This window comes from Colletotrichum aenigma (genome assembly GCF_013390185.1).
Source record: "Colletotrichum aenigma strain Cg56 chromosome Unknown KSG_Cg56_contig04, whole genome shotgun sequence".
Taxonomy (NCBI): Eukaryota; Fungi; Ascomycota; class Sordariomycetes; order Glomerellales; family Glomerellaceae; genus Colletotrichum; species Colletotrichum aenigma.
The window spans coordinates 5,488,188-5,515,006 of record NW_023500910.1 but is presented as its reverse complement, the minus strand read 5'-3'; the positions used below and the strand labels follow the sequence as shown (position 1 = coordinate 5,515,006).

Here is a 26,819-nt window from a genome sequence, read left to right as displayed (position 1 = left end):
ACGAGATGTGGGGCTGTGTACCGGCGAGGATCCGGGCTTCGGTGCTCGGTCAGTTTTACGGCAGTGAACAAATCTTCGGAGTTATCGCTGAGGACTGACGTTGCGTGGTACAAGAACAGGCTAAAGACCCCAACAGACACTGTGCCCTCCATTGACTTCCAGATGGACTGACTCGTTACGCCCTAAGGCGCTCTTCCAGCGCCACTCCATGCCCGGCTTCCGAAGCATTGTGTGGGTATCGTTTCGGAAGCAAAACATTACCGCAATCAGTGGTCACTCAACATCGATTTATCATCGACGCTAGAATTCAACGCACAAAATGCTCACCAGTACCAAATCTCCACCACGATCGTACATCAAGATCAGTTACTACCCCAAAACATGCGATCCGCAAGCCACTCGACGTTGGCATTTGACTGTGGAAGTGGGGCGGTGAGCGACTACCCGGGAACGAAGATGAAAAGTGGCTAGTGACCCAGTCGATGATTGCATTAATATCTTGAGTCCGATGAATTTCTTCGTAAGCTATCAAATATTTTGGTCCCGGACATATGATGCAAAGTGGCAGGAGGCTGCATATATGTCTTAGTCACCGTTTTAGCCACGGACTACATAAACCAAAGGATGTTTCCCTCGTCTCATGTTCCGTGTCAATTTTGCGCCCGAAGCCACATCTTAGCTGACCATGTCATCTTTCAACCGAATCGCTGTTTATGGCCACCGTGGCTGGGGAAGCTCTCGAATCGCGAAGGCTTTGATCGCCTCCGGCGCGCCAGTCAGGGTACTTACCCGTCCTGGCTCAGATGTGTCCAGCCTTCCGGATGATGTCGAGAAGGTTGAGGTAGATGTCAACGATGAGGAACGTCTAGTCGGGGCCCTCAAAGACATAGACATCGTCATGTAAGATTCATGACACAGCCGGCATACTAGACAACACTGACAAACGTTCTCGTTAGCTCACTTGTTGGTCATGAGGGGATTCAGGACCAGCAGGGCTTCGTTAAGGCCATTCCCAAGACCAATGTGCAGCTGTTCTCGCCATCGAAATTGGCCGCCCGCTACGATGAGCAGGGTATGCGTATCGCAGTCAACAAAAACAAGGACGACGTTGAGAAGGCGGCAAAGGCCGCAGGCATTCCAATCACGGTTGTCCTTGTCGGAAACTTTGCAGAGTTTGCGCTGAACACCCTGTGAGTGCGATAAGCCGTTCAACTGAGTCATGTACTGATTTCCTTTGCTTCTAGTTGCATGGGTGTCGACATATCAGGGAATCGACTCATCAATTCCGCCAACAGCGCTGAGACTAAAGTTTACTTGTGGTAAGTCTGGAGCTGCTCCGTGCCGTTGTTAAATGACTTGAGACTAACAGCTTCTGGTGTGCAGCACAAGAGACTTTGTGGCGGCGGCATACGTCTCTATCTTCACCAAGACGCCAATTGCTCAAATTCAAAATCGTGCCATAGCTTTGACAGAACTATCACCAACAGGAGAAGACGTTGCTAATGCGCTGAAGGAGAGGAACGGAAACCCACCTCAAGTATCGAACCACAGCCTGGAGAAGATCAACCGAGAGATTGAAGATGGGCTTGCTTTAGGTAGTCTGTTCACCCTGTCGTGGTACTGTCGCAAGATATGGGGCACAGGCCAGCAGGCGCAGATGCTCGGAACGGATCTATGGGAAGTTGAAGACTACAGGAAGGCGACATTGAAAGACTTGATTGTAGACGGAAAGCTTGAGAACTACCGAGAGCTGCCACCTCAAGTCAGGGAGTACTTTGACAGCTGTTTTTGAGCCACCATATAAGACAAGACAGAAAGTACGATGCAACGAAGTCATATGATTGCTGCAAACAATGTTCGGCATGGGCCCAATCTGCCTAAGCCGCCGTCGCCCGTATCTACCCAAGCAGTTGATTAGTCTCGTGACTGGAAGGCATCCCATTTCGGCCCATCACCTTCCTTCTTTCTCCCATCCGCTACACTTCGGGAGTCGAAAGATACCGTAACATCGTCCGTCCCCATAATGCCGCGTGGTCTGTGAGCCGACTTAGCGGTTCCAACGAGAATACGTTCCTGGCTACTAGCGTTATCTCGGTCATGCCGTGACTGAATGACAGTTGAGCTCTTGCCGACAGCATTACCATTCCGGTTCAAGGGTCTAGAGCCGTCCATCTCAATTCCACCCGATCGAAGGCCACGTGTGCGCTCTGTTTCTGATATTTCCGGTCGTTCGAGCTTAGGACGCGACGGCCCAAGGCCAGCTCCACGAGGGGGCCGAGGACAGGAATGCACGAAGCGATGATGAGAGTGTTACCCTCGACTCTGCCTTTACATTAGCTTCTCCATCATAGTGTTTCAAAGCATCATTTTACATACACTGTCCAGACCACAAGATCCGCACTATCATCTAGTTAAGATAAGTGAGTACGGTGTCATCTGCGATTCGAGATTGACTCACAGGTGAAGTCTTTGCTGGCAAGAGATGGAAGCCGTGTGCTCTTGTAGATCGAGATAAAGCAGGAACTGTTGTGTACGAAATAGTGTCTAGAAGCAAAGGGCAGCCTGGATTATGAGTACCCACATTGATCCGATGCCAAGTGCAATACTAAGAATAACCTTCTTTTTGATATGTATCTGAAGCCTCATCAGAACAGTCGCGGGGTACACTGCCAAGTACAAGTCAAGTGCGGCCGAATATGCTGCAGGAATGTTAGATTTCGATCCAGTTCAGTATCTGCGAGATGGACCAGAAATGACTTACCACCAGTCAAAATAGCAACGTTAATCAGGACCCAGGGGCTCCAGCAGCTCTTGTCTGTTATCGTCAAGTCCCATTGCGCTCGTGATGGTGTGCATTGGGCGAATAATATGATGATACACAACAGGACAAGGACCAGAGAGATTATTGCCAGCGACCACAAGACAATACGATGGATCTTTCCCGGGTTAAGTATCCTGACCAGCAGCGCTACCACCGCAAATTTGGGCACTGTATATGCGAGAACATTCGGTGGGAAGCCGGAAATCGTCGACAAGACAGCGGCGGACTGTTGTTCCATGGAAAGCGTACTGACGTGGCGACCATTACCGCTTTGAACGGCTCATATCTCGAGTCCGACTGTGAGATAGCTGAGCAGCTAGAGGAGGGATATTATTAGTCTGAGGGTTCCATGTTACTGGGTACCTGAGCCCTCTTACCAGTGATAGGGCCGTCAAGTGGTCATCTAGATGAGCTTTTCCAAGAATCTTCATTCTCACAAACAATCGACCGAGGACGAAAAGAGTGCTGATGCCGACAATGATGCAGATGGTCACGATTATGCTTGTGCCTTTAGATTCGGCGGATGACTGACTTGTTAGTGACGTGTCAGCCATGTTCACGACCGCGATTGCAGAAGAAAACGAGACACATGATGAGGGAGGGAAAGCTCTCGCAAGTGTCCTTCGAGGTTGCTGCGACGCACGTAAACTTCTACACGAATTCCGATAATGTTACCGCAAAAGGAAGTTGGACCATCGCGCGAGGACTGAAGAGACTCAGTTTTCCGCCGCTGTTGGTGCGATGCCGACACACCTACGAGCAAGGTGCACGTTCCGACGCAAGCCTGCTATCAGCCAACTCCCCTGGCCATGAGGGAGATACCTTCAACAGTCCGGCAGAGAATCTGGCCAAATATCCAAAAATCTCGATCAGGGAGGAGTGGCAGAGTAAGCAGACGCCAGTAACCCATCCTTCGACCTGAAGCGTACATTAGCCCCGAAGCACTTCTGAGTGTGGATTCCGGTGAGCAGATTTGATGGCCTGGATGTGGAACGACTTGAACCAACAGATAAATACCCATGCATGATCGTGAAGATTTCCCCATCAAGAACGCACAATGCTGGTAATGTTCGGGCCAGCGGCCGCAACCGCGGGGATCGTGATCCGCAAGCTCCACCGGAAGGCGTTCCGGGATCCTGGATAGTTTCCACTTTGAGAGCGTTTGCGTCCAATTGTTGGACTGCTTGCAATTATTCTTGAACCAACAACATGAACATCAGCCCATCCTAAGCAGGAATATTGAGATCCCTTGTCGAGCACATGTCTGGCCCCTGAGGGTAGGATCGGGTCCTCAACGTACTCCACAGAATAGGTGCAATTGACAATGAACGCATAGGATCGCGTCGGAACAAGAACCAACACGAGCACCGAATGAGCAGCAGCCAGAAGTATTGGGCATCTCAAAAGCAACCTGCAGTTGCCATACGGCCTACTATCCTCTCCCGCCACATCCCGATGGAAATCAAGCTTCCACGACCTGCCTTTTTGAGTGCAGCATCTTAAGGTCTGTCCAGCCCAAATGACAGAAGATCATGAGACTTTGTCCTGGCAGGGAGGATAAGGGGTCTTGTTCAGACCCTCCCCGTGGTTGGGTCATGGCGGTCCCTCTCCCGAGCCTAGGAGACTACCAGCCGCCGGTTGCGCTTGACTACCATTCAGGTTGGGACCTTGGCTACTCGGCTCGTGTGTGATTGGAGCTTCGCCGTCATTAAAACCGACTTTGTGGCCGGTTTCCTCGACTGCGCATGATGCGAGCAGCTCCTGTTCATAGCACCTATTGCTCATAATAGGTAGGATCATGCGGCATTTAGGAGCGATGCAGTACATAATCGAAACCGGACCGGATGAATGCAAGCCCACGAACTTCTCCAATGCCTTGACAATCACAAGTATGGGAGCTGGCTATCCCTGCGTGTGAGTCTAATCCGAAGCTTTCAGGGCATCTCCGTTTTACTAATTATGCAACCTATGCCCAGTGCTGGTGCTTGTATGGAAGCTCTCGCAAAGTTTCACGAGTTCGCCAAGAAGAACGACTACCGCGAGCCTCACGACATTTGCAACAGCCCCCTGCAGTAGGGTTACAACTCGAAGCTCGACTGTTTCAGCCACTTTGCTGCCAATCCGCCATACGACATGCAGTTCGCACAACACATGGGCGCGTATAGACAAGGCAGGCCGAGCTGGATGGACGAGGGGTTTTATCCTGTCAAGGAGCGCCTTCTTGATGGTTTCGACAGCTCCGAGAATGCAGTTCTCCTTGTGGATGTTGGAGGCAGCTTTGGTCATGACATTGATGAGTTCAGAAGGAAACATCCCAATGCCCCTGGTCGATCGGTAGTGCAAGACCTGCCAAGTGTCATTGGCCAGATTGACAAGTTAAATGAAAGAATCGAGAGAATGGGATATGACTTCTTCGATGACCAACCAATCAAGGGTTCGTGATCACTCTCGCATTGCTGCAACATCTAAGAGATTCACTGACTTAATATATCAGACGCACGGGCTTATTACATGCACTCCGTGCTTCACGACTGGCCCGACGTCAAATGTGAAGAAATCTTGGCGAGGACAACAGCTGCTATGAAACATGGCTGCAGAAAGTTGCTGGTCAACGAAAATTGCATTCCAGATATCAATGCAAATTGGCAGAATACTGGGCAAGATATCATGATGCTGACGCTTGTTAGTAACAAGGAAAGGACTCGTATTGAGTGGAAAGTGTTGCTGGAGAAGGCCGGTTTGGTAATGGTGAAGATCCACGACGTAGGTAATGGCGTTGAGAGTCTGATTGAACGTGAGTTGGAATGAATTTAAGAATATATGTCGAATTTGATTGTTTCGATGATTACGAACCACAATGCCGTTCTACTCTTTTGGTTTTGAATGTTGTCATGCACGGGGTTGGTTGTAATCAAATCATGTTTGAAGGCGTACGAGCACGCGGCATTGAGCGATTGTTTAAGTTGTTGCATATTGAAGTTGCAGCATCATAAGGTTTGTCTTCATTACTCTCTTCGTTCAATCTAGTGCATTTCACACGTCAGGATCTAGCAGATGAAGGGCATGGGTGGACTTGGTCAACATGAGAGAGATATATAACCGATATTATACGCAATCCAGCAGCGGTCATGACAATGAATGAGAGACGGCAAAATGGAGGATCATGATGATAGCGATTAGCGGTGCGTCAGTATTTCCAACGCGCAATGACACTTGTGGTAGCTGCCAAGGTTTTGTCTACTGCTTCTCATCAATGGCTTGATATGATAAACGCCACAGACAAATGTAGCCAGCGCTAGCATACGGCTTGGTTACAACGCAGCTCTTTACTGTACAGATGTTGACTTGCGTTCCAGCCTAATGAAATTGAGGATTGAGATGTAAATCCGTTTTAAGACGAGGTAGTCCTTAACGCGTCGTTAGAGTGGCCATACGGGCGAAGAGTACCCAATGGGCAAGGGACATGGAAAGACGTATGCAGGGTTTGACGAAAGCTGTAATGTGAAGACATGTGATCTTCCGTTGTTCGTCCATCTGGAACAGCACAATAGTCCAGGTTAGCAGTGAGCTTGAGGTGAAGATGAAAGGAAGGGTGCAAGGCTGACCAGGCTTCACCCAACCCTGGGACATCGGCAGGTCGATTTGGGAGTGACTGAAGCGGTAGGGATTCTCGACATCCTCAGCTGCGTTAAACCTCACGAGACGCTCGACGCGTGTTTTGTGAGCAACCCATAGGTTTAACAGGGCCACTAGTAGACCTAAGACGCCAAAACTGGCTGTAAACGTAAGACTCAATGTCTCTGCTGGGGAGGACGACATGTTGGCTGTGGCCGAAATGTTTAAATGGTGTGAAATAACAATGTCTCGGTATCAATGACGTCGAGATTGATTGACCCATACGAAATGATATACAATGGTGCGGTTAAGCTCAGGACAGGAGAGCAATCATTGAAAACAAAAGAGGCGTAATGACAGATCTCGTGAATCTTCTGGAGAGCAGTAGAGTAGTGTTCTGCGAAGAGACCATGCCTCAATTAAATATTGTCCCGTCATGTCTCAGGACCACGCTAGTCCAGAAAAACTTGACCTGTGCGTAGGTCGCGCGAGAAATTTACAGCACGCTAGTCCAGAAAGACTTACATCTATGCGTCGGTCGCGCGAGAAACCTGCCGGCCGCTGGCCCGCAACGGAGTGTATAAGGTAGTGTATCTGTGAGTGGATTAGACACCGAAGGCGGGTAGAGGACATCATGGAGAATGGCTTAGTGTAACTGCGGCCTCGAACACCGTTAATGGATGGCTATGCAGCATGTCTGCCTCGAACCCGAGTAAAACCCGACATACGCTAGTTGGTGTTCGTATCGATGGACGATACCAAATGAGTCCCGCAGCTGGTACCTCTGGCCAAGGTCTGATGCAAGAATTGTGCTAGGCCGCCTTACTTTGTGGAATTGAAGGATAATACTAGCTGAACTATAGATAGTCGGGTTAGTGGACTGCATATCAGGCTTCCTAAGGTAAAATTCCATACTGCTACTTTCTATGCTTGATTCTTGACTATGAGCTTACCACCTCAACATCTCTTGTCTCCCCTTGTCTCCGTCTTCGCACCCACCCCAATTTCCAAAGCAATCCCCACAATATAGTCTGAAGCAACACAACAGAGAAAGGTGTGATCTCCGTTCAAATTCCTGATCATTCGGTGTAAAGTAGTATCTTACTATGATACCGATAGAAGAACCCGCCATGGACGTGGAGACAGCGCAGACTGTATGTGACCAAGATGCCCGCTGGGACATAATTCCTGTCAAGACGGCTTTCTTCGCATTCAGGAACGTTCATTTTGTCGGTCTAGAAAGTGCGATACGTACGTGGAGAGATGAAATAACCTAGTCTTGTGAGGACATAGATCATAGTTTGAAGGTTGTCCTGGACATCCCAAAGCTTGTCGAAGAGAATGGCGTAGCCTGATACCATGGAGCACAGTACCGTGATAGGGACTTCATGACGTTAGCACCCGTAGAGCTTTGGCAATATGGCGCCGATGATGGGTATCTGTACACTCACAAACAATTAAATGTTTGAAACAAGCAACTCCAATGAAAAGGGCAAGCAGAATGTCGATACCGTATCAGCGTTGGGGCCACATACCCACCTGCTTAAACAGATCCGCGAATAGGAGAGTATCCAACAGTGAAACGGAAAATATCAGTAACAGATGTGGGATCTGTGCAAGGATTGACTTCATGCAGATTAGCATACGAAAAGTCGATCTCCTGCGAACCTCACCTTTGGGGCGGCTCGAAATGGACTCCTGGCATCTTTCAGAAACTTTGAGCGCCAATATCACAACACAGGATAACCTTTTGATACAAGGTAAGCCAAAATACCTCTCTGGGCCGACCGATCAAGTCTGATGTCGCCGAGAGAAACAAAATGATGACGTGTGAAAGAAATGCGGCAGATCGGAAATAGAGTTCCCCGGAATCAAAGGAACGAACAATCAACTGCATCTTCGGGGACACTTTGAACAAGAGGAGAGCTCTGAAAGGAAGCTCGTGCGTTCAGTACCACTCAGACTGAAGAGATAGTTGCACAGAGAGTCTCAACCCGGCGTGGAGTCCGAGTATGATCGATGGGTATAGGTGCAAGCCGTTATTAACCATCTTTAACCAGCGTACACATACTAGCAACAAAAGTTCTTAGCAATACTGACGACGGCCTAAGTCTTCGAAGTTGTACTTATTCACCTACCTTCCGTAAAAGGCACGTATGGGAACACTTGCTCGAGCGGTAGTCTTGCTATGGCAGTAAAGGTTAGAGACAGTGCAGTGATGAATGATACGTTGTATTGTATTATCGACGTCGTTTCCCCATATTCATATGCGTCAAGATTGACGTTGAACTGGTATCCATCGATCAGCTTCTTAGAAAATTCACCTTTCTGCAGGCTATGGCCTGCTCAACTGCAAGCAGAGACCCACTCACCAAACATTTTCTAACAAGGAAAAGCTGGCACCCGAGTAAATTCAACAATGAAGTATGGGCTCTCTTTCTATGTACCTTAGTATCGTAATACTCATGTTTGTGTCTAGTCCACCTTCTGACAGCTTTGGCAGTTATGGGGCTTGTGATTCTTTCGGTGTCTTTTTATTCAAGAGATACGAAGAACGATTGAGTTTTGAACTTCCGATCTACTGCTGGTGAGCCTTGGGGACTCTGACATTCTCCGGGCGGAGCAGCTGAGTTTGATATTCCACTTTGGTCAGACGGGTCCATATATCAAACAGCACCCAGCCAATGCGAAATTTGCTGCACAAACAAGGCAACCAGCAGTTGCATGACGCTAAGCCTGTTAGCTGAACGATTGGCCAGGTCGCTGTCGTCCAAGGACACCACCATGCGGGTGGCGAAAATGAGGAGCCACGATTGGGGCCACGACTTGCCATCATCTGCAGTGCAGAGCAGCGCCATTTCAGGCTTCTCCGGCCCCACATGTGCCTCAGTTGGTGGCTAGGTTCGCATTTCGCCAAATGATGCTCTAAGCAACCTCGACGACCCTCGAGACAAAAGCTTAACAGCGCGAAAAATTCCCAGCACTCACAGACATGGTGGACGGGCCAGCTTTCGGGTAAATGCCTTACACCATAACGTCCAATAACCTTGTCAGCGCCTCATCAGTTGCTCCGATGTCCTCATCATTAGAAACCATCAGCCTCGCCTTCGCAATTTTCTTTGGGCTATTAAGCTTGCTTATTGCTGTGTTGAACCTTTGGGTTGCTCACAGAACTAGAATTGAACGTCATGGATCTCCGGCACACCAGATAGGAAACCGTGATCAGTTGGAAGGATACGTGTTTCGACTACCCCAAGGCCAGGTGCCTGCTTACCCCAGTTACACAGGCGTGGGTCAGTTCAACGTTGCGAAAGCCACTCGAAATTCCTGCGCTAAAGTACCCCTCAAAACCAGGTTATTGGCAGCTGAGACCCCAACGGGTACCTCGCTACATGTCCCGTCCAGCAGATCATGCACCTACCCCATTCCATCCCGGGCTCGTCGGGCACGATCGTCCAGGGTACATGTAACAGCTACAACAAACCCTTTTGAAATCTTGAGACTATCAGTGGTCGGAGGGGTAAGTCACCAATGCCCAAAAGGAGATTAGCTGCAGCTCATGTTGTCGATTCCGTATTGCTAATCTTTAGCTTCATTGCAGTCAATCTTGTTCGCCGAGCCTTCACCATCGCGGGCACTACCACATCTGCCGCTGTGATGGTTGAGCTCCCGCAGTAGTGGGGCAGTACTCCCACAGACTTTTGCGGTAAAAGCGCTCTCTATTATTCTACATTTTCTGAGGCCTGTGGTTTTATTCGCCCTATCCATGTACTTGCCTTGGGATTGCAGGTCGAGTTTAGGGTGTCCATGGATTCTCTTTCAACGACAATGGAGTTTATCTTGTCGTTAAAACAGCACTTGGAGTACTAGATGTAGAACAGTTATGCTCTGAATCCACGCGCATCACCCCCGAGTAAAAGATCATCAGTGTTGTTGTTCAGAACGACAAGTGAAGTGACATTAGGAAGAGTAACAGGGAAGAAGTGGATAAAATGACAAAACGCCTGTTGATAAAGGATACGTTGTTCAGAATGGTGTGTTTTTCAATTTTGGCCATTGGAGAACTGCGGCAAACTGCGAAGAAGCGAAGTTAGAAGGGAAGAAAGAACTGCGAATAAAGATCGCAGACTCATGATTTTGATACGCTGGCAATGTCTGGAACATATCTTGGGTGACCTTTCGACCATACTTGGATACCTTTCATCTCCTTGTTTGTTGTGCCCATAGAGTTCTTATCATGGTTGCAAACACACCTCGATCTCATGAACAAGGCTACTTATGCTGATATTCAATAGCGGGCACCCATAGCTGAACACTCAGTAAATTCCGCTGGTGCACTTCCTAGTGTTTAGCGTTGGCAAGCCTATTTACGCAGATGTGACCTTCTGCATTGAATCCGCCAGTGCTACCTTTCGGCTTCCTCGGTGACCTAGGATCTGGCGTCAAGGACAGGGAACCATCACTCATCGTCCATTGAGATGCGATTGTTGCACATGGTGTATGCAAGTGAGGATAACCTTGCGCAGTTGAAGACCACTCGCCGTTATGCTAAGAGGCCATCTTTTAAATGACCAGCGTATTTGATTTTGCAAAAGACTGTTATAGCATCGCCTTGGGAAATGACATATCTAAGACGTAGCATAATAGCTGAGGTTCCAACCCCCGGTCAGGCATACTGTCATCTCATAATGCCGCAGCTAATAACATGGCTGACGAGCTTTCACTCTGGATGAGCAGATCTTTGTATCCCACGTCATACATTGAGTGATTTTGCTGGCTGTGTATTACTTACACCTTACTTGTTCATCACCATCGATGCGTAAGGCCTCACCGCTTCTGGGCAGAAAGGCGGACCATACGTCCAACGAGTTCGTCGACTAATATAGCCGAGCAGACCCCAATTCATCCTCGCTTATTTCCTCTACTCGCCTGCCCACGCCGCTACCCTTTTCAAGATCGCCTCCCCATCATGTACGTCGTCGATACCCTTCAGCCCTTCCGACGGAATCCAGTTTGCACGGTCCGACGCGCCCCCCGTCGCAAATCCGGCAAATAGTCTTGCAAGAGCGGCGTCCATCTCTGGGTGGCCTTGGAAGGTGAGAATAGGAGGGCTGTGGGAAAGGAGAACCTCGTTTTGAGAAGAGGATAAGCAAGAAGCGATAGGTGTAAGATATGGCCCGGGGTGGGTTACAACAAGCGCATGATTCTTTTGAATGTCCTATAGTATATATAGAAGCACATGTTAGTTTTTCTATTGGTTTGTAGGAAGGTTGGGGGGTATTGGGTGGGTAGGTCCATACAAGTGACTCAGTTTTGAAGAAAGCAGCGCCTTGAGAAGTGAGAGGGACGGTCTCAACACCGATTAATTGCCCGCCTCTCTCCTGCGGCACCCGTCCCAACCGCCCTCCAAGAGCCAAGGCAATGGCTTGATGACCCCAGCAGATACCCAGTAATTTGGCCTTCTTCTTACTACCTGGCTCACTGAGCCCACTTGCTTCGTGGGATTTCACAGTCTCTTGGATCCAGCCAAGTGTTCGTCGCACCCACTCCGGTCTCTCACTCTCCTCGGTGTGTTTCAACAGATTGAATGGTCCTCCTGTCAGAATCACTAGATCGTACTCGGTCGGATCCGGGAAGGCATCGCCGCGGATGGCGGCGTGGACAGCGATCTCAGTAGCACCTGTTCGGGAGCAGCGGAGGAGAGTGGTGATTCTGGATAACATTTCGCTCCCACCTGGCTCTTCCGGGTCGAAATTTGCGAGGATAGCGACGCGGAACGCCATGTTGGCTGGTCTGTTGGGAAATCGTCAAGATTGTTTCTGGAGAGTTGGGTGTTTGGATGATGGAGTTCCGAAGTTAGGGTTTTTGTGTTGAATTTATAGCTGATTCACTTGTCAGACGTAGGGGTCCACCCACCTTTCCGCCTAAAAGCGGAGAGGGATCCGGCTACTACGACCGGCATTACTGAACTTCAGAGGTAAAGATAGGGGTTATAGCCAGATTCAGACGCAGATTGCAGCACAAGATATTTCGCTAGATACACACAAGACAACACACTGAGAAAGAGACTTCTAAGGTGTTTTCCATGAGAAGAGGTTGTATTGGTGAGAATGTAGTGTGTGAAATGGTGTGGGCGTAATCGGCGCCATCCATGGATAATGAAGCTCTTGTGAAGTGACACGTGAAGTCTGACAGGCAAACCTTTTCTAACTGAAGGCATAACAATAACTACAACATAAAACAATCCATTCCACTGTCAAATATGAACCTAGCCGAAACATTGAAACTTTCTCAAATGACCTTTTCGCCTCCTGCGAGACTCTCTAGAACTTCTCTGAAGCATCCCACAACACGATCCGCATCCTGTTGGCCCAACACCATGTTCCCTACCGTCAGCGTAATTTGCAAATTCCCCGCTTTCTTCGGCATAATCAACACATTCGCCGTCCTGGAAGGCTTATTGGGCAGACTCCACAGCCCGGTCTCACAGCTCTCTCCGTTCAGATAACATCGCATGCCGTTATCATCCTCAAAATTCTGAAACCTCACAAAACTCCCAAAATGTGTCCCCGGTGCCCAGTGGGTACAGTGTTTTGCAATGGTCGAGAGGGACAGGTTCTCTACCGGGAGCGTGGCCATGTGCTGCGATTGGATCTGCTCCAAAAGCACCCGGGTGCTCACTGGGTCGTCTAGATTGGTCTTGGTGGGTGGTAGAAGAACCCGGACGGGGATGATATTCAGACACGGCCCCACGATCCTGTCTTCGTAGGGGAGCGAGAGTGAGCGGCCGTGGATGACTTGACCGAAGACCACACTCCTTCCGCCTCCCGGCCACTTTCCGTTGGGTTGTTCCGGCAAGAAGAGCCTTGAGAGTGTGAGAGCCCAGGCCAGCTTCACCAACGTAGCCATCGTGATACTCGCTGGCGCCGCCAACGGCGCTGTCTCGGTCAAGGCTGTCACGACGCTCAACTCTTCCTTAACGCTCTCCCCACCCTCCTCTGTTCTCGCCACGCTATCTCCGCGGCGCAAAATCTGGCCATCCAATCTGGTCATCTCCGCATCGTCAAGGATGTCTTTCCAAACTTGGTACGCTTCAGGTGTCGTTTTTGTTTCTGTCACGCACTTGACCTGGTCTGAGAATTGCGCGCAGGTAGCCAGAGAATGGCCTGTGTTATCATCATATGCGGCCGACAGATCGTCGACGAGGACGTTGAGGGACAACCCGTCGAATTGGGCGTGCGGGAGTCTCAGTGCCAGGTATCTCTTCTGCCCGTCACGTAGTGAGAGAAGTTGCACCTGGAATCCTTCGGCTCCGTTGACCGGGGGCCCGTGAGACAACGAATCGCTGGTGAAGTGCTGGTCCAATGAGTCGATGTCTTTGTGATGCTTCAGGTCCACCAGAACACTGCGGAGGACGAGCTGGACGACGGAGCCAGTGGCGGCGGTGGTGGTTGTGGTGTAAAACACGGTCCGCAGAATTGAATGCTTCTCCGTCAACAGCTGGCACGCCTGCTGCAACCTATCAGTATCGATGGTGTCCGGAAGCGAAATCCACAGATAGCGCGAGTAAAAGTTGTACATGGTCATTGTCTGGAAATCTGTCGCAGGGAGAGCCAATTCCACTTGCTGCGCAACCTCCTGTGGCAGACCAGGCGGTAGTTGACATTCCAGGGGCCTTTCGCTATTGCTGTCGGTGGTCGACAAGCTTTCAGAAGAATCTTGAGACGTGGCGTCGGTGGTCGATGAGCTTTCCGAAAAGTCTCGAGTGGTGCTGTCTGTGTCTGACTCTGGACAGCAAGAAGCCGCGATTTGTGATAGGATCTGGTGCTTGAAGATCTCGACGACGCCCAGCCGAAGTCCGTTGCGTCGAGCGAGCGCAGCCACACGCATGGCCGAGATAGAATCACCGCCTATGCCAAAGAAGTTGCCGTTGATGGGCACTTGTTGCGCATCCAAATGCAACACCTGAGCGATTATTTGGAGGATTTGGGTCTCATGTTCCGTGAGAGGAACCTGCTCTCCGTCTGCTGCTTGCTCGCGTGCTGTGCGCGTGCGAAGTTGGTACTTCTCCCTGTGATCCTGGCTGCTGAGGAGATTTGTCGATTCTTCCCGTAACAGTCTGCGGTTCACCTTCCCGGACAAGCTGAGGGGAATATTCAAAAAGGGAAGGAAATATGAGGGGATCATGTATGAGGGAAGGGTGTCCTGGAGAGAGGTGTTTAGGCTCTCGATGGTGTTGTAGAAGTTGTCGTTGGGGTCCTGGATCACTTCCAGTCCACCCTCCTTTCCGACTTCTCCCCAATCTTCAAACTCGCTCGGCGCGACAAAAGCCACCAAAAAAGATCTCTGCCCTCTTCCTTTCTCGGCAATCTTGACACAATCTACCGCCACCTTGCGGACACTCGAACACAGCGAGGTGATGCTGAGTTCCACTTCCTCAACCTCTAGCCGCTGCCCGTGTAGCTTGATTTGGTCATCCTTGCGTCCGAGGAACAACAAAGTGCCATCTTCTCTTTGCCTCACCAGATCCCCCGTCTTGTACACCCTGCCAATCCTGCCGCCCTGAGCCTCGCCGCGGATCTGCGTCAGCCATGAGGGTGGATTCGAAGGAGAAAGAAACACAGCATCCGTTTTCTCGGCGTCTCCAAGGTATCCTGACGACACGACGGGGCCTTCGACGAGCAGTTCGCCAATGGTCCCAATCGGCACAAGCTTGTGGTGATCGTTCTGGCTCGCCACCCACGATACGGCGCCGGGACTCCGACCGATACACGCCGGCGGTGTATCTGAGCCGGGTAGAATGCGCGAAATGTGCGAGATGACGGTACACTCGGCCGGCGCATACATGTTGAACAACTTCACCCTCCCTGCCCATCTCTCCACAATCTGCGACGTAAGTTGCTCCCCCGCCGACGCCAGAACCTGCAGCGTAGGCACCTCTTCCGGGTCAATCAGGCCGATCACGGAGGGTGTCAGCAAAGCCCACGTCACGCTCAAATCTCCAGCGGCTTTGGACGGGTTCGCTCGTCTCTCTTCCTCGGTCGGCACACAGACAGTCGCGCCCGCGCTAAGTGAGAACAACAGTTCGCCGATGGAGAGGTCGAATGCAAACGAGGAAAAGTTGAAGACACGGGAGCATTGAGAGAGATGGCCCGTGGTGGAGAGGTGATACGCTGAAGTGGACAGCGCGCGGTGCGTGAGCTGGATGGCCTTTGGGATACCAGTTGAGCCAGACGAGAAGACGACGCAGGCCGGGGCATCCATGTCTATCTCCGCCAGTCTATCGGGAGCATCTTGGGTGCTTTGAGAGACATCCGTAATGACCTCCGGATCGAAGATAACCTCCGGCAGCAACAGATCGTTCTCCACCATCGTTCGATGGTGAGGGAAACACACGACTCTTCTGGCCGATAGCACGGTGCACATCGTGCGGAGTCTCTGGACAGGGTGTGAGAGGTCAAGTAGGGCAAAGGCTGCGCCGAGTTTGAGGACGGCCAGCATCAGGACCGGCGCCCATGGAGAGCGTTCCAGTAACAACGGCACAAAGTCCCCCTTGTTCACACCCGCGGCGTACAAATGCTGCGAGAGCAAGTTCGAGTAGCGCTCTACTTGTTCATAGCTCAGATTTAAACCATGAGAATGGACCGCAACCTTCTCCGGCTGCGAACCGGAATTCTTGCGGATGGTGTGGTGGATGGGCGACTCGACCCCCGTTGGTAGAATGCCATTCCATTTGCTCAACCTTTCCACATCCTGCCGTGGCATGAGATCGATGTCTTTGATTCGTAAATCATGTGCCATGGAGGAGGAACAGGAGGAAGTCGAGGTCAGAATTTGTTGCACAACGTGCGCCATCTGTCTCAGTATGCCGCGTGTGGTGTCCGTATCCAACAAGGTAGGATCCACGGCGGCGGTGAAGGCGATGGAGTGCTGTGAGGGGCGGCAAGTGAGGACAAGCGGATAACTTGCGAATGCCTTGGCGTTGTCAGGCGACTTTGAGCCCCCTATGCTTGCCGAAGTTTCGAAGATCCTGCTGCGTGAGCATTGTTGATTGTCCATCTTTGCCGACTGTTGCTGGACAACCAGGAGGTTTTGAAATCCACACGCGTCAGCCGCCTCGCTACTCACTGCTCGAATCCGCGGCAGGCCCGTTTGTTGATGTGCCATCATATTGGCGAAGCCGTTTTGCGCTTCCTCTAGCGCCATGTGGATGGCTTGGTCCCCTGGAACCTTGATACGAACAGGCAACGTAGCAAGCGTGGGTCCTGTGAGTTCGAGATTGTCCGCATTCCGACCCGTAACTGTTGCGCCGAAGACCACATCCGGAGAATCAGTCTGATTTGAGAGTATGATACCCCACGCTAAACGAAGAGTGGTGGAGAGTGTGTATTTAGAGTGGGCACTCGCCATGGTCGGGTCGAGAGAGAGGGTGTGTTCGAGAATGACTTTCTCGGCGGTGGAGGACGTAATGCTGCTGCCGGTAGGAAAGCGTTCAGTTTGTAGGCCGGCAAAACATTCCCTCCAAAACTCCTCAGTGGAGATATTTTGCTCCTGAGTAAGGAGGCTTTGCACAAATGGTGAAAAGGGTTGGTAAGGCAGAGATTGTCCAGCATACGCCTTTTCAACCTGCTCCAGAAGGAGATCCAAAGACCATTCGTCGAAGAGCGCGTGGTGAATGTCCAGCCGAAATGCTTCTTTGCTCAGATAAAAGCGTACTAGAGGGCTTTTGCCATCAACAGCAATTTCCACCGATAAGCTTGATTCGTCAACATCGTCGACCATTGTCCATGGTATATCACAACCACTTTCAGTCACAACTTGAAACGCCCCCTCTGGATCCTGCAAAACACGAGTCCGGAGAACAGGGTTCATCTGCCATATCTTCTCCCATGCATGTTTGAGTTGTGCGACAGAGATGTCATGACGTACGGGCCAGGTGTAGCTGCCGATATACGCACCACTATGCTGTGCCGTAAGCGCGATGAGCCCCGCTTGGATGTGTGTTGCCGGATAGATATCTTCAATCTTCTCTCTTGACAGACCGACTTCCTTGACAATAGTTGGAATGACTGATTGTGGAGCTTTCAGCAGCGAGAAAGGAGACGGGACAGCTGAAGGCTGTGGTGATGCTTGGGAGAGGGCGGTGCTAGCGTTGACGCCTCGGACGAGAACAGGAAGAGCGGCCATGTCGGCGAGGGTGGAGTATTTGAAGACATCCTCAACCTTAATCTGAATCCGTTTCTCGCGAAGATGTGCGGCGAGTTTGATGGCTGCGATCGAATCTCCACCTCGTTGGAAGAAGCAATCTTCCCTCGAGATGCCCTCCTCGTCGATGTCAAGTATTTTGGACCAAGCTTGGACAAGAATCTTCTCCGCGGTCGTCGTGATCTCGCTCCCAGCTTGTTCACCACCAACACCCGACATTCCGGTCTGACGACGGGCAAATTCACGAATCGCTGTCTCCTGAAGCAACACCCTGTCTATCTTCCCCGATGAAGTGAGCGGCATATGCTGAATGAACATGAATTTAGAAGGAACCATAAACGCGGGCATCTGTTGCGAAAGGTGATTCTGCAACACGTTTTGTAACTCCCAGCTGCCTTCAAGTTTCGTTCCGAGGCTTGCTGCAGATGGCCTGCGGGAGGTTTCGACGCCAAGAATTGCAACAAGCTTCGTGCCACCCCCACCTTCTTTCGTCTTCACGGCCACCACGGCAGCATGCTGAAATTTTACGGTGGACGGGTCGAGTTGCGTACAAGCCACAACTTGGCTCTCCACCGCCGCCAACTCTAGTCGCTGACCATTGACCTTCACCTGATGATCTCTTCTGCCCACTAACTCCAGCGTTCCGTCCAAACGGGGACTGTATCGGACCAAGTCACCCGTCCGAAACGCTCTTGTCCAAGGGAACCTCTTATCACTTTTCTCGTCTCCATTCGTATTCTCAGTAAGCCGTTGGAGAAAAGCCCTCTTCCACTCTGGCTCCGTCTGGAATGATCTTTCCGTGCGCTCCAGGTCGTTCAGGTACCCACGTGCAACAGATGGCCCTTCAATGACGAGCTCACCCATAGCACCAACGGGGGCGAGGCGGGAAGGGTCGGTCATGGAGAGAACCCAAAGCGTGGAACCGTTGCCACGGCCAATGTTGGAGGGCGAGGAATCACCACCGGGCCGGACATCCCGCGCAAGAGCTGCGATGCCGGTGGATTCGCTAACGCCGTAGGCATTGAAGAGCACGACTTTGTTGTCCTCATCACTCGTCCAACTCCGAACGTGCGATTCCGTCATCTGTTCTCCGCCGAACACAAGCCGCTTCAAGCTTGGAACTGAAGCTGGCCGCAGCGTTCCCGCCATACTCGGCGTCAAGCTCGCCAGCGTGACGCTCGTTCTCTCGATGAACCCGCCGAGATCTTCGACGCGCTCCCGCTCCGAGGGCACGCACACGCAGCCCCCGAACATGAGCGGGATGAGTATGTCCCGGTTCGCGACGTCGAACGTGTACGAGGCAAACTGCAGCATGCGGGTAGATGGCGATATGTGCAAGGCAGAAGAGGAGGCTGTGGCCATGGCCATGTGGTAAAAGGCGTCATGAGAGGTGGTGATGGATTTCGGGTTGCCAGTCGTGCCTGAGGTGAAGGTTGCGTACATTGCTTGGGAGGGGCTTGGGGTTTCTTGGCTTTCTTCTTTGGGGTGACTTTCGTCCTCTGGTAATGAAACCTTGAGGTCCTTACCGGCCTCGTTTCCCAATTCCACGAACCTGGGAGCAAAGTTTTGCGCCAGTGTGTGGTATTTCGGCGAGCAGACGGCCAGCTTGATATCAAATGGCTTGCACAGTGTCTTGTTATACTGAACAGGATGCGTAGGGTTCAAGAAGAAGTATGCACCGCCTGCTTTGAGCACCCCAAGCATCGCCACGATCGCCCACTTGGACTTGTCGAGTATAAGTGGCACAAAGACCTCTCTCCGAACGCCCAAGTGCCTTAAAGACACCGCCAGTGCAGAAGAGAGGCGTTCGAGTTCGCCGTAGGTGAGGTCGCCGTCCCAGGAGGAAACGGAAGTGGTGGAGGGCTGGGAGCTGGCTGTGACCGAGATGACCTGGTGGATGCATTTCGCACGCCCAATCTCCTTGTTTGGCATGGAGTTCCATTGCAAGATGCGAACAATGTCGGTCTCACTGACGAGGTCCAGGTCTGAGATGATAGAGTTGGTGTGTTTTACAAACTGTGCGGCTGCTCTAGCTGCTGTTGCCGCAATCATGAAAGCCTGCTCGGATGCAATAACGGCAGGATTGTGCTGAAGACTGATGCTGATCGTGTCTTCGTCAAAGGACACGGCAAGATCGAATTGCTTTAGAGTTGTCAGCCTTACTCCTGGCTTCTCATGATGCCGATTCGTTCTGACGAAGCTGGGAGAGGGACACGAAAACTCACGTTTGCAATGTCCTGAACACCTTCTCCCTCACCCTCGAAAACAACCGAGCGTTGCCCCCAAACTACAGTTTCCCTCTCCTCGGGGGCATTCTTGTGCGGCTGTATTTCAAAGAGCGAGCGTACGGGTTGCTTCGCCGAGGCATGAGAGTGCCACCAACTTGATTCATTCTATTAGCCTCCTGAACTAACTCACTTGAGAACGAAGCTGGGGGGGGAATCCCATACCTAACCCCACCGCTCTGACTGTATGAACGAAACCCCACATCCTCAGACCCTGTATAGCTCACCAGTGTGATCCCCCATGCCGCTCGCAAGAGGTCTAGTAGGGTCTTGTGCTCTGATTGAAGCCAGGAGATGAGGTTATCGCCAGAGAGGTCTGGCACCGTAGCGGTGACGGTGGCCATAGGTTCTTCGCAAAGGCCCTCTTGAATCTGCGGAGGCTAAGAGTGCGTTGGTGTTGGTGGGATGGTCCTTTTGAGGTTTCGTAAGGTTGAGATGGGAAAGTCTGTGGTAGTCAGGGATAGACGTAGTTGCCGATGAGTGCTAACTGTCTGATTGTATCTCTAAAGTTAGCGGAGCGGAAGAATACTGACCAGACCAGCTCGGGTCCCGGGACAGCTGCCATAAAATCTTCGCCTTCCCTGATGAAAGCAGTTAGTCGGGATGAATCCCGCGAGCGTCTGAAGTCTGAATTAACCGCCGCGGTAGTAACTGTGACTCGGGTGGCTCGGCTCTTTTTTTCTTTCTTTGCTGCCTTGCTGGTGCATCTCAGCTGCTCCCCTGTCCTCACGAGCTGCAAATCAGACTTTGTGGGTACACAATACATGGTATAGGATCCTGACAAGCTCAAATCGCAACGTATTATCCGAGGCATACAAATCACGCTTGGCACTGGGTAAGAGCGCTTCTCCTCTGACTCGTCATGTTACGTAGGACCTGTAAACAGACCGGAAAACTCTTGGTATTGTCCCTTTAATCTTGCCGATCAATGCCCAAAAGTCGTGCTGATGAGCGTTGAAGAGTCCCAAATGCACGAACAAACCAAAAGTCTAGACCGTCGGGTCGTGCTTCCGGCCACCCTTTGAAGAGGTATTGGACTACGGTGGTGCAATATCAGCCAGCCATAGCGTTGAATTTCGCACGACTGAATACACGCATCATTTCGAGGGGGACTTTTAGTTCAGAAACTCTGTCATTGTGGCACCCTTCGTCCTTTGGAGGTGTACGCAACGGTATAGAGCCCCGGTTGCCGGGCTAGACCCGAGGTATGCGTTGTGAGCTGAGGCATTTGGTGCAGGCCAGTCTCAACAAACCCACATCTTCTAATTCCAAACATGAACTACAAAGTACGCCGCAGTTTGGCCGGCATAGTGCGTCAAAACGTCTTTTCCACAGCAGTATACGAGTCAGGTATTGTGACGATCCAGACGCCCGAAAGTCCCGCCCGGGGCCCCGGGCTTTGTCCGGACCGGCTCGCAGGCGGGAACCATCCTTTGGACCGCAGCGATGAGATGCATCACAAGTGGGGCCGACTTCTTGCGGAGCAGTTACACTTCGCCTGCGTATTACTAAAGAGCTGGTAACGCTGTAAAGCTTGAACAGTGGGTTCAGGATACGGTCAAAGGTGACCCACCAGGCCCATTATGAGACTTTGTGATGGATTCAGACGTGAAATATCCAATGATTCCGGTCTAAGTCCAGAAGATGGCATAAGCTCCGGGATCCATAACACTCGCTTCAGCCCCCGCCCCCCATGCCATCACGACTTGTCATACTTTGACAAGGTAACGGAAAGTCCACAAATCTATTACAGACGCACCCTGCTTTGTACAGAGTACATTCTACCGACCGTGTACCCGTGTAGCAATTGGAAGACATGGTTCGTCCGCAAAACACTCTCCTCCGAAAATGGAGGCTTCCGTGATCGCTCTGCCGCTCTCGGCCGGCTTGCTTCCAGTGGGACACTGGTGGAAGAGGAAAGACCCTGACACTTTGCAGTGGGGGCTGGTGGGAATCCCATGCTGTGCTTACGGCCAAAGCAGCATTAGTGCCTCCAACTCCATGAAGACCTTGGTTTTGAACTTGTGGACACTACCAAAGTACTTCTAGAGAGCGAGCGCGAGCGCGAGCGCGAGTCTCAAGGCATCTGCTGTCGACTCCGTAGCAGCTTGTTTGAATCCGAAGTGCCCGTGTTATCGATAGATGACTCGTAAAATGTTTAATAATATCCTCTAATGGATTGGGTGTTGACTGGCTGCTAGAGGCGTGAATAGCGAGGTCACAACGGAGATTTTTCCATGGTACGCTTTGTTTAGGCCATTCCAATCCAGCAAACATGTGCGGAATCAGCGCCTTCATGAGCCATGGCTCCTCCCACCGAAGCCCTGAGGAGACCAGACAGGTTGTCGACGAGCTCGAGAGCAGCCTTGACATCATCGCCCATCGCGGTCCTGACGCCAGAGGAACATGGTACAGTGAGAACCATCAGGTCGGTCAGTATTATCCTTCCCTCGTGAAACGTCCAACTGACAGCCGTTTTTCCTGACACCACCCTTTCCAAAAGGCCTCGGTCACGTCCGTCTGTCCATTCTAGACCTCTCTCCCACCGGCAACCAGCCTTTCCACGACTCTCACCCTCCCACCGCGCCTACCATCTCCGCCGTCGTCAACGGCGAGCTCTACAACCACGAGTACTACCGGGATCTCCTCTCACCCGAGTTCCATTTCGTCGGGACTTCGGACTGTGAGATTGTCATCGCTCTGTACAGACACTACGGTCTCTCGTTCCTGGAGCACCTCCGCGGCGAGTTTGCGTTCGTGCTGTGGGACGAGAGCAAAAAGAGGCTGATTGCTGGACGGGATCGGTATGGCATCAAGAGCTTGTACTATACATGGCACGGTGGGAAGTTGCTGGTGGCCACCGAGATGAAGAGCTTTCTGAGGTTTGGGAAGGGAATGGAGTGGGGTGTGAGGGAGTTGCGGGAACAGAGTTGGCGGGTGGGAAGCGAGACTTACTTCAAAGGTATCTACAGGGTGAGTAGAACTTATTTCTTTGGACTTTTGGGCCCTCTGTGGATGAGGCGTTGGGAGAAATGACGAAGTGCTGATGAAACGTGATGTGCTATAGGTTCTCCCGGGACATTACTTGGTAGCAAGGCCTGGTGAGCAAGAATATCAGGTGCCTTATTGGGACGTTGAGTATCCGGACAAGGTAAGCCTCCTCCTGCATCTCTCCTATATAGCACATCAATTCTAAGGTCCACGTCGCAGTCAATCCCTGACTCTCGTTCCGCCACTGAACTCACGGAGAACGTCCGCACACGTCTCCTAGAGGCCACCAGAATCCGCCTCAAAGCCGACGTACCGGTGGCCGTCTACCTGTCGGGCGGCATCGACTCGTCTTCGGTGGCCGGCATGGTGGCCCACCTCATGAAGCAAGGCCACCACCTCGGCTCCGAGTCGTCGACCGTGCCATCCAAGATGAAGTGCTTCACCGTGCAGTTCGACGAGGGTACCGGCGCAGACGAGTCGGCCGTGGCGCACCGCACGGCTGCATGGCTGGGCGTGGACATTCACATGGTGAAAATGGACGAAGAGGCCCTGGTCGCGCGCTTCGAGGACACGGTGTGGAACGCCGAGATCCCACTGCCGGATCTCAACGGAATGGGACGGTACGCGCTCGCCGAGGCCGTCCACAAGCAGGGGATCAAAGTCGTCATCACCGGAGAGGGCTCGGATGAGCACTTCGGCGGCTACGACGCCTTCCGCGCCGACTGGCTGAGCGAGGCCGATCATTCGTGGGCGGCGCAGGAAGAGCAGCTCTCTGCGAGTGACCGTGATGAGGCGCTGCAGACGGCCGTGGCCGCCAGCAAGCGCGGAATCTTTGGGGATTTCACACCAGAGATCTCCGCTTCCTCTGAGAGGATGATGAACCACGGGTACGTCGCTCCCTCCATCGCGCGCGTGGGCTCTCTTCCCTTCGCAGAGTGGACCAGACATGCCCACGGGGACACGGCGCCAGAGACGGCGCTTGTTGAGGGCCTCGACGGCCGCGTGCGCGAGAACATTCGGAAGCGGTGGCACCCATTCCACACGGCGGAGTACATGTTTGTGAAGACCTTCATGCCGCACTTCATCCTGCGTTACAACGGTGACAACGTCGACATGAGACACCAAGTCGAGTCGCGTTGTCCGTTCCTGGACCACCATCTCACCGAGTACGTCAACAATATCCCTCCGGCGCTTAAGATCCAATACCACCACGGCACCAAGTCCTGGCGGGAGAAGCACATTCTGCGTGAGGCGGTGAAGCCGTTTGTGACCGATGAGATTTACAACATGAGCAAGAAGGCGTATATGGGACCCAGGAAGTTTTGGGTCGGGGGCCCGTTGTGGCAAAAGGTGACCGAGCTGGTGACGAAGGAAAACATCCAAGAGCTAGGCTTTGTGGACTGGCAGGCGGCCGAGGAGGCGGTGAAGAGGGCGTTTGAGGAGCAGGATGCATTGTCCTTAAGAAGAGCCATTACAGTGGCCCAATTTGTGGTGCTGGGGAAGAGATTTGGCGTAAAGAAGGCGGTGCCGGGGCAGTAGAAAGTAGAGTTGCATACATCCGTAATCAGTATTCGTAGAAGGGTTTGGCCAGTGGTGATAATTGCATCCTCGTGTTCACTCGTCACTCATTCCTCTACGGGAAACCCGTTCCTGCGGGCGCCTTTTGCCCCTAGTTATGGGGAACGGTCTGGCTCTTAAACAATGCAACAACAATGACAACTCCAGGGGAAACCAATTTACAATTTGTTGCCAAGTTATGTACCTGTCTAGGTAGGTAGGCCGTTCCAATATCATCTATGTCCCGCCTTCCGCCTCACCAGAACGCCGCAACCCTCACTTCGATGCTCTCACGGGCCTCCTCCGTGTCATCCTGTCCCACGAGTTCAAACGCACTGTGCACCGTCCCGCCGACGCCCAATCCTCCCTTCCCTCCATCCTTGCGTGGTGCCCTCGCATTCGCCTCCATTTCATTGTCAAACAACTGGATCACCAGGACCTCACTCGGTTCCTGGTCTGCAATGAAATGCCAGTCATGCGCTACACCCTCCTCTCCATCCTTTGGTGCGTAGGCCAAATACCCCTCGGTATCATACGTAGTCTCCTCGGATGAAGCAGAAGCGAGAGTAGAGGCGGAAGCGGAGTTGGGACTTTGGGGACCAACGAGGCGCGACAGGTGAGCTGGGATGGTCCGGTCAAGCGGCTCCAGTTGGGCAGAAATCACGTAATCCTCCTCCGGAAACTTGTTGGCTGGTGCGAGGGCCAGCGGATCCCGCTTGACCGTCTTGATCGGGCGCCAGATGGAAAACAGCGCGAAGCGCGGGACGCCGGCCTCGTGGTAGTGGTCCTTGAGATCTTCCAACCGGACCCCGGAGGAAAGTAGAGCGTTTTCCGCCGTGATGACGTGCTCGGCCGCCGAAGTGACTTGGTGGGCGTACTTGCGAATGTGCAGTCTTGCACCCTTGGGCGTGAGATCGAGGTGGACCTTGGGGGCGGGGGAGACGCCGTCGGACTTGGCGAGGCCGACGATGGGAGGAAATATGGGAGTAGCACCGCTGCTGCCCCCTTCTCCCTCCTTCTCCTTCTGTTCCCCTTCTCCTTTCCCGCCGTCTTCTGCTGAAGAGCTAGAATCGCTGGTGCCCTCACTGTACGTCTGCGTCCGCACAACCGCCGCACTCACCACCGCTGTCTTGCAGCCCGTCAATTTCTTCACAAACTCCTCCACCTCGGGAAAATAAACGTCCCTGAGTGCCCTTTCATCTTTCCAGCTCGCATGGCCGAATGGCTCAGCGTGTAAAGCCGAATGGTGCCGACGGGAGGTGAACCCATGCACCGAGAGCTTATAAGGCGAGGCATTGCCCAGGTCGAGCGTAGGCTTGAGGTCTGTGAGTGGAAGCGTGACGATGGAGCTGAACTCAGAGAGGGAGGGCAGGAGGTAGGCCTCTTTGGCCGAGGCGGGCTTTGCGTTGGGAGGCAGGTAGCGGAAGATGCCTTGGTGGGACATGATGAAAGTTGGCGTTGACGATGATAAACAAGCGTGTGAACTCTGATGCTGACAGGCCTTGTTCGTTTTACTTATTTCACTACGAGACTCTTAAAACCGACGAGGTACATGAGAACCTGTGTGCGTCAAATGCCTCCCGCAATTATCCGAGACATTTCCCATGAAGGCAGCCTTATTAGAAGTTGCACCTCGTAAAACGGAGACTTCTCGCGTCGCCTTCACAGAGAGCGGCCTGACATAGTCACACGCTCACTGAACAGCTCTGCAACTAAGGAGATGTCTTTCCGGCTAATCCTTTCCCGGATTTTGCCCATAAGTGTGTTGCCAAACGAGGGTCTTGCACGCAAAGGATCCACCCAAGTTGCACTGCCCACTGAAGTCCCATTTTTCGGGATCCCACCCACGATTCATGCGCAACGAGTACTGAGTACTTTGCGCATAGATCCGGCTCAGGGGTGCAGGCAGGGCTAACAAGATATGCCAAAGCTCGGTTGGCATAGATGCGGATGAAAGGGTACAGCCGGACGATGGGCCGTGCCGTGGAGCTGGGGAAAGCATTTTAAACGTAATGAATCGCGCGCAAGGCCCTCGGGGTCCGGGGGCACATACAAGGGTCCCGAGTTCGGCGCGAATAGCAGTACGAAGTACTTGGTTTGTCAACTTCGGAGGTGCTTTAATTGGGTGTGCGAAATCTCCGCTACCGGTGATGATGCGGCTGGTTGTAGCTCCACGTGTATCCAGCTGTTGGTGCTGGATTATCAGCCTCATAGTAAGCGGCGTGTGCACGGTTGTCAAGCGCCGGTGCCCGAATGCGACGCCGGGGTTCTGCCCAGGCCATCTGGACCTCAGTGGGGCTCGGCGGGTCTCGGAGGGGCTCCGGGGTTCCGGGGAACCGGGGCTG

General features: G+C 52.3%; 6 protein-coding genes across 6 annotated transcripts; 3 read left to right on the top strand and 3 right to left on the bottom strand.

The window, feature by feature from the left end:
- Positions 1 to 685: 685 nt before the first annotated feature.
- Positions 686 to 1,792, top strand: EGS1-1 (Eugenol synthase 1; the record flags this gene model as incomplete). The annotated part of the gene is made up of 4 exons (XM_037322555.1): positions 686 to 900; positions 957 to 1,190; positions 1,245 to 1,319; positions 1,384 to 1,792. The coding sequence occupies 4 exons, from the start codon at positions 686 to 688 to the stop codon at positions 1,790 to 1,792; spliced, it is 933 nt and encodes a 310-aa protein (XP_037179453.1).
- Positions 1,793 to 4,637: 2,845 nt separating this feature from the next.
- On the top strand, positions 4,638 to 4,897 carry CGCA056_v007305 (uncharacterized protein; the record flags this gene model as incomplete). The annotated part of the gene is made up of 2 exons (XM_037322554.1): positions 4,638 to 4,735; positions 4,798 to 4,897. The coding sequence occupies 2 exons, from the start codon at positions 4,638 to 4,640 to the stop codon at positions 4,895 to 4,897; spliced, it is 198 nt and encodes a 65-aa protein (XP_037179450.1).
- Positions 4,898 to 11,357: 6,460 nt separating this feature from the next.
- chyE-1 (Glutamine amidotransferase-like protein chyE) lies at positions 11,358 to 12,219 on the bottom strand (the record flags this gene model as incomplete). The annotated part of the gene is made up of 2 exons (XM_037322553.1): positions 11,358 to 11,654; positions 11,737 to 12,219. The coding sequence occupies 2 exons, from the start codon at positions 12,217 to 12,219 to the stop codon at positions 11,358 to 11,360; spliced, it is 780 nt and encodes a 259-aa protein (XP_037179451.1).
- A 508-nt stretch (positions 12,220 to 12,727) lies between these two features.
- On the bottom strand, positions 12,728 to 20,270 carry chyA (Nonribosomal peptide synthase chyA; the record flags this gene model as incomplete). Its single annotated transcript, XM_037322552.1, has 3 exons — positions 12,728 to 19,783; positions 19,867 to 20,023; positions 20,092 to 20,270. The coding sequence occupies 3 exons, from the start codon at positions 20,268 to 20,270 to the stop codon at positions 12,728 to 12,730; spliced, it is 7,392 nt and encodes a 2,463-aa protein (XP_037179456.1).
- A 1,931-nt stretch (positions 20,271 to 22,201) lies between these two features.
- On the top strand, positions 22,202 to 24,456 carry chyD-2 (Amidase chyE; the record flags this gene model as incomplete). The annotated part of the gene is made up of 4 exons (XM_037322551.1): positions 22,202 to 22,358; positions 22,430 to 22,899; positions 22,994 to 23,077; positions 23,137 to 24,456. The coding sequence occupies 4 exons, from the start codon at positions 22,202 to 22,204 to the stop codon at positions 24,454 to 24,456; spliced, it is 2,031 nt and encodes a 676-aa protein (XP_037179457.1).
- A 274-nt stretch (positions 24,457 to 24,730) lies between these two features.
- Positions 24,731 to 25,918, bottom strand: chyM (Oxidoreductase chyM; the record flags this gene model as incomplete). Its single annotated transcript, XM_037322550.1, has 1 exon — positions 24,731 to 25,918. The coding sequence occupies one exon, from the start codon at positions 25,916 to 25,918 to the stop codon at positions 24,731 to 24,733; it is 1,188 nt and encodes a 395-aa protein (XP_037179454.1).
- Positions 25,919 to 26,819: the final 901 nt, after the last annotated feature.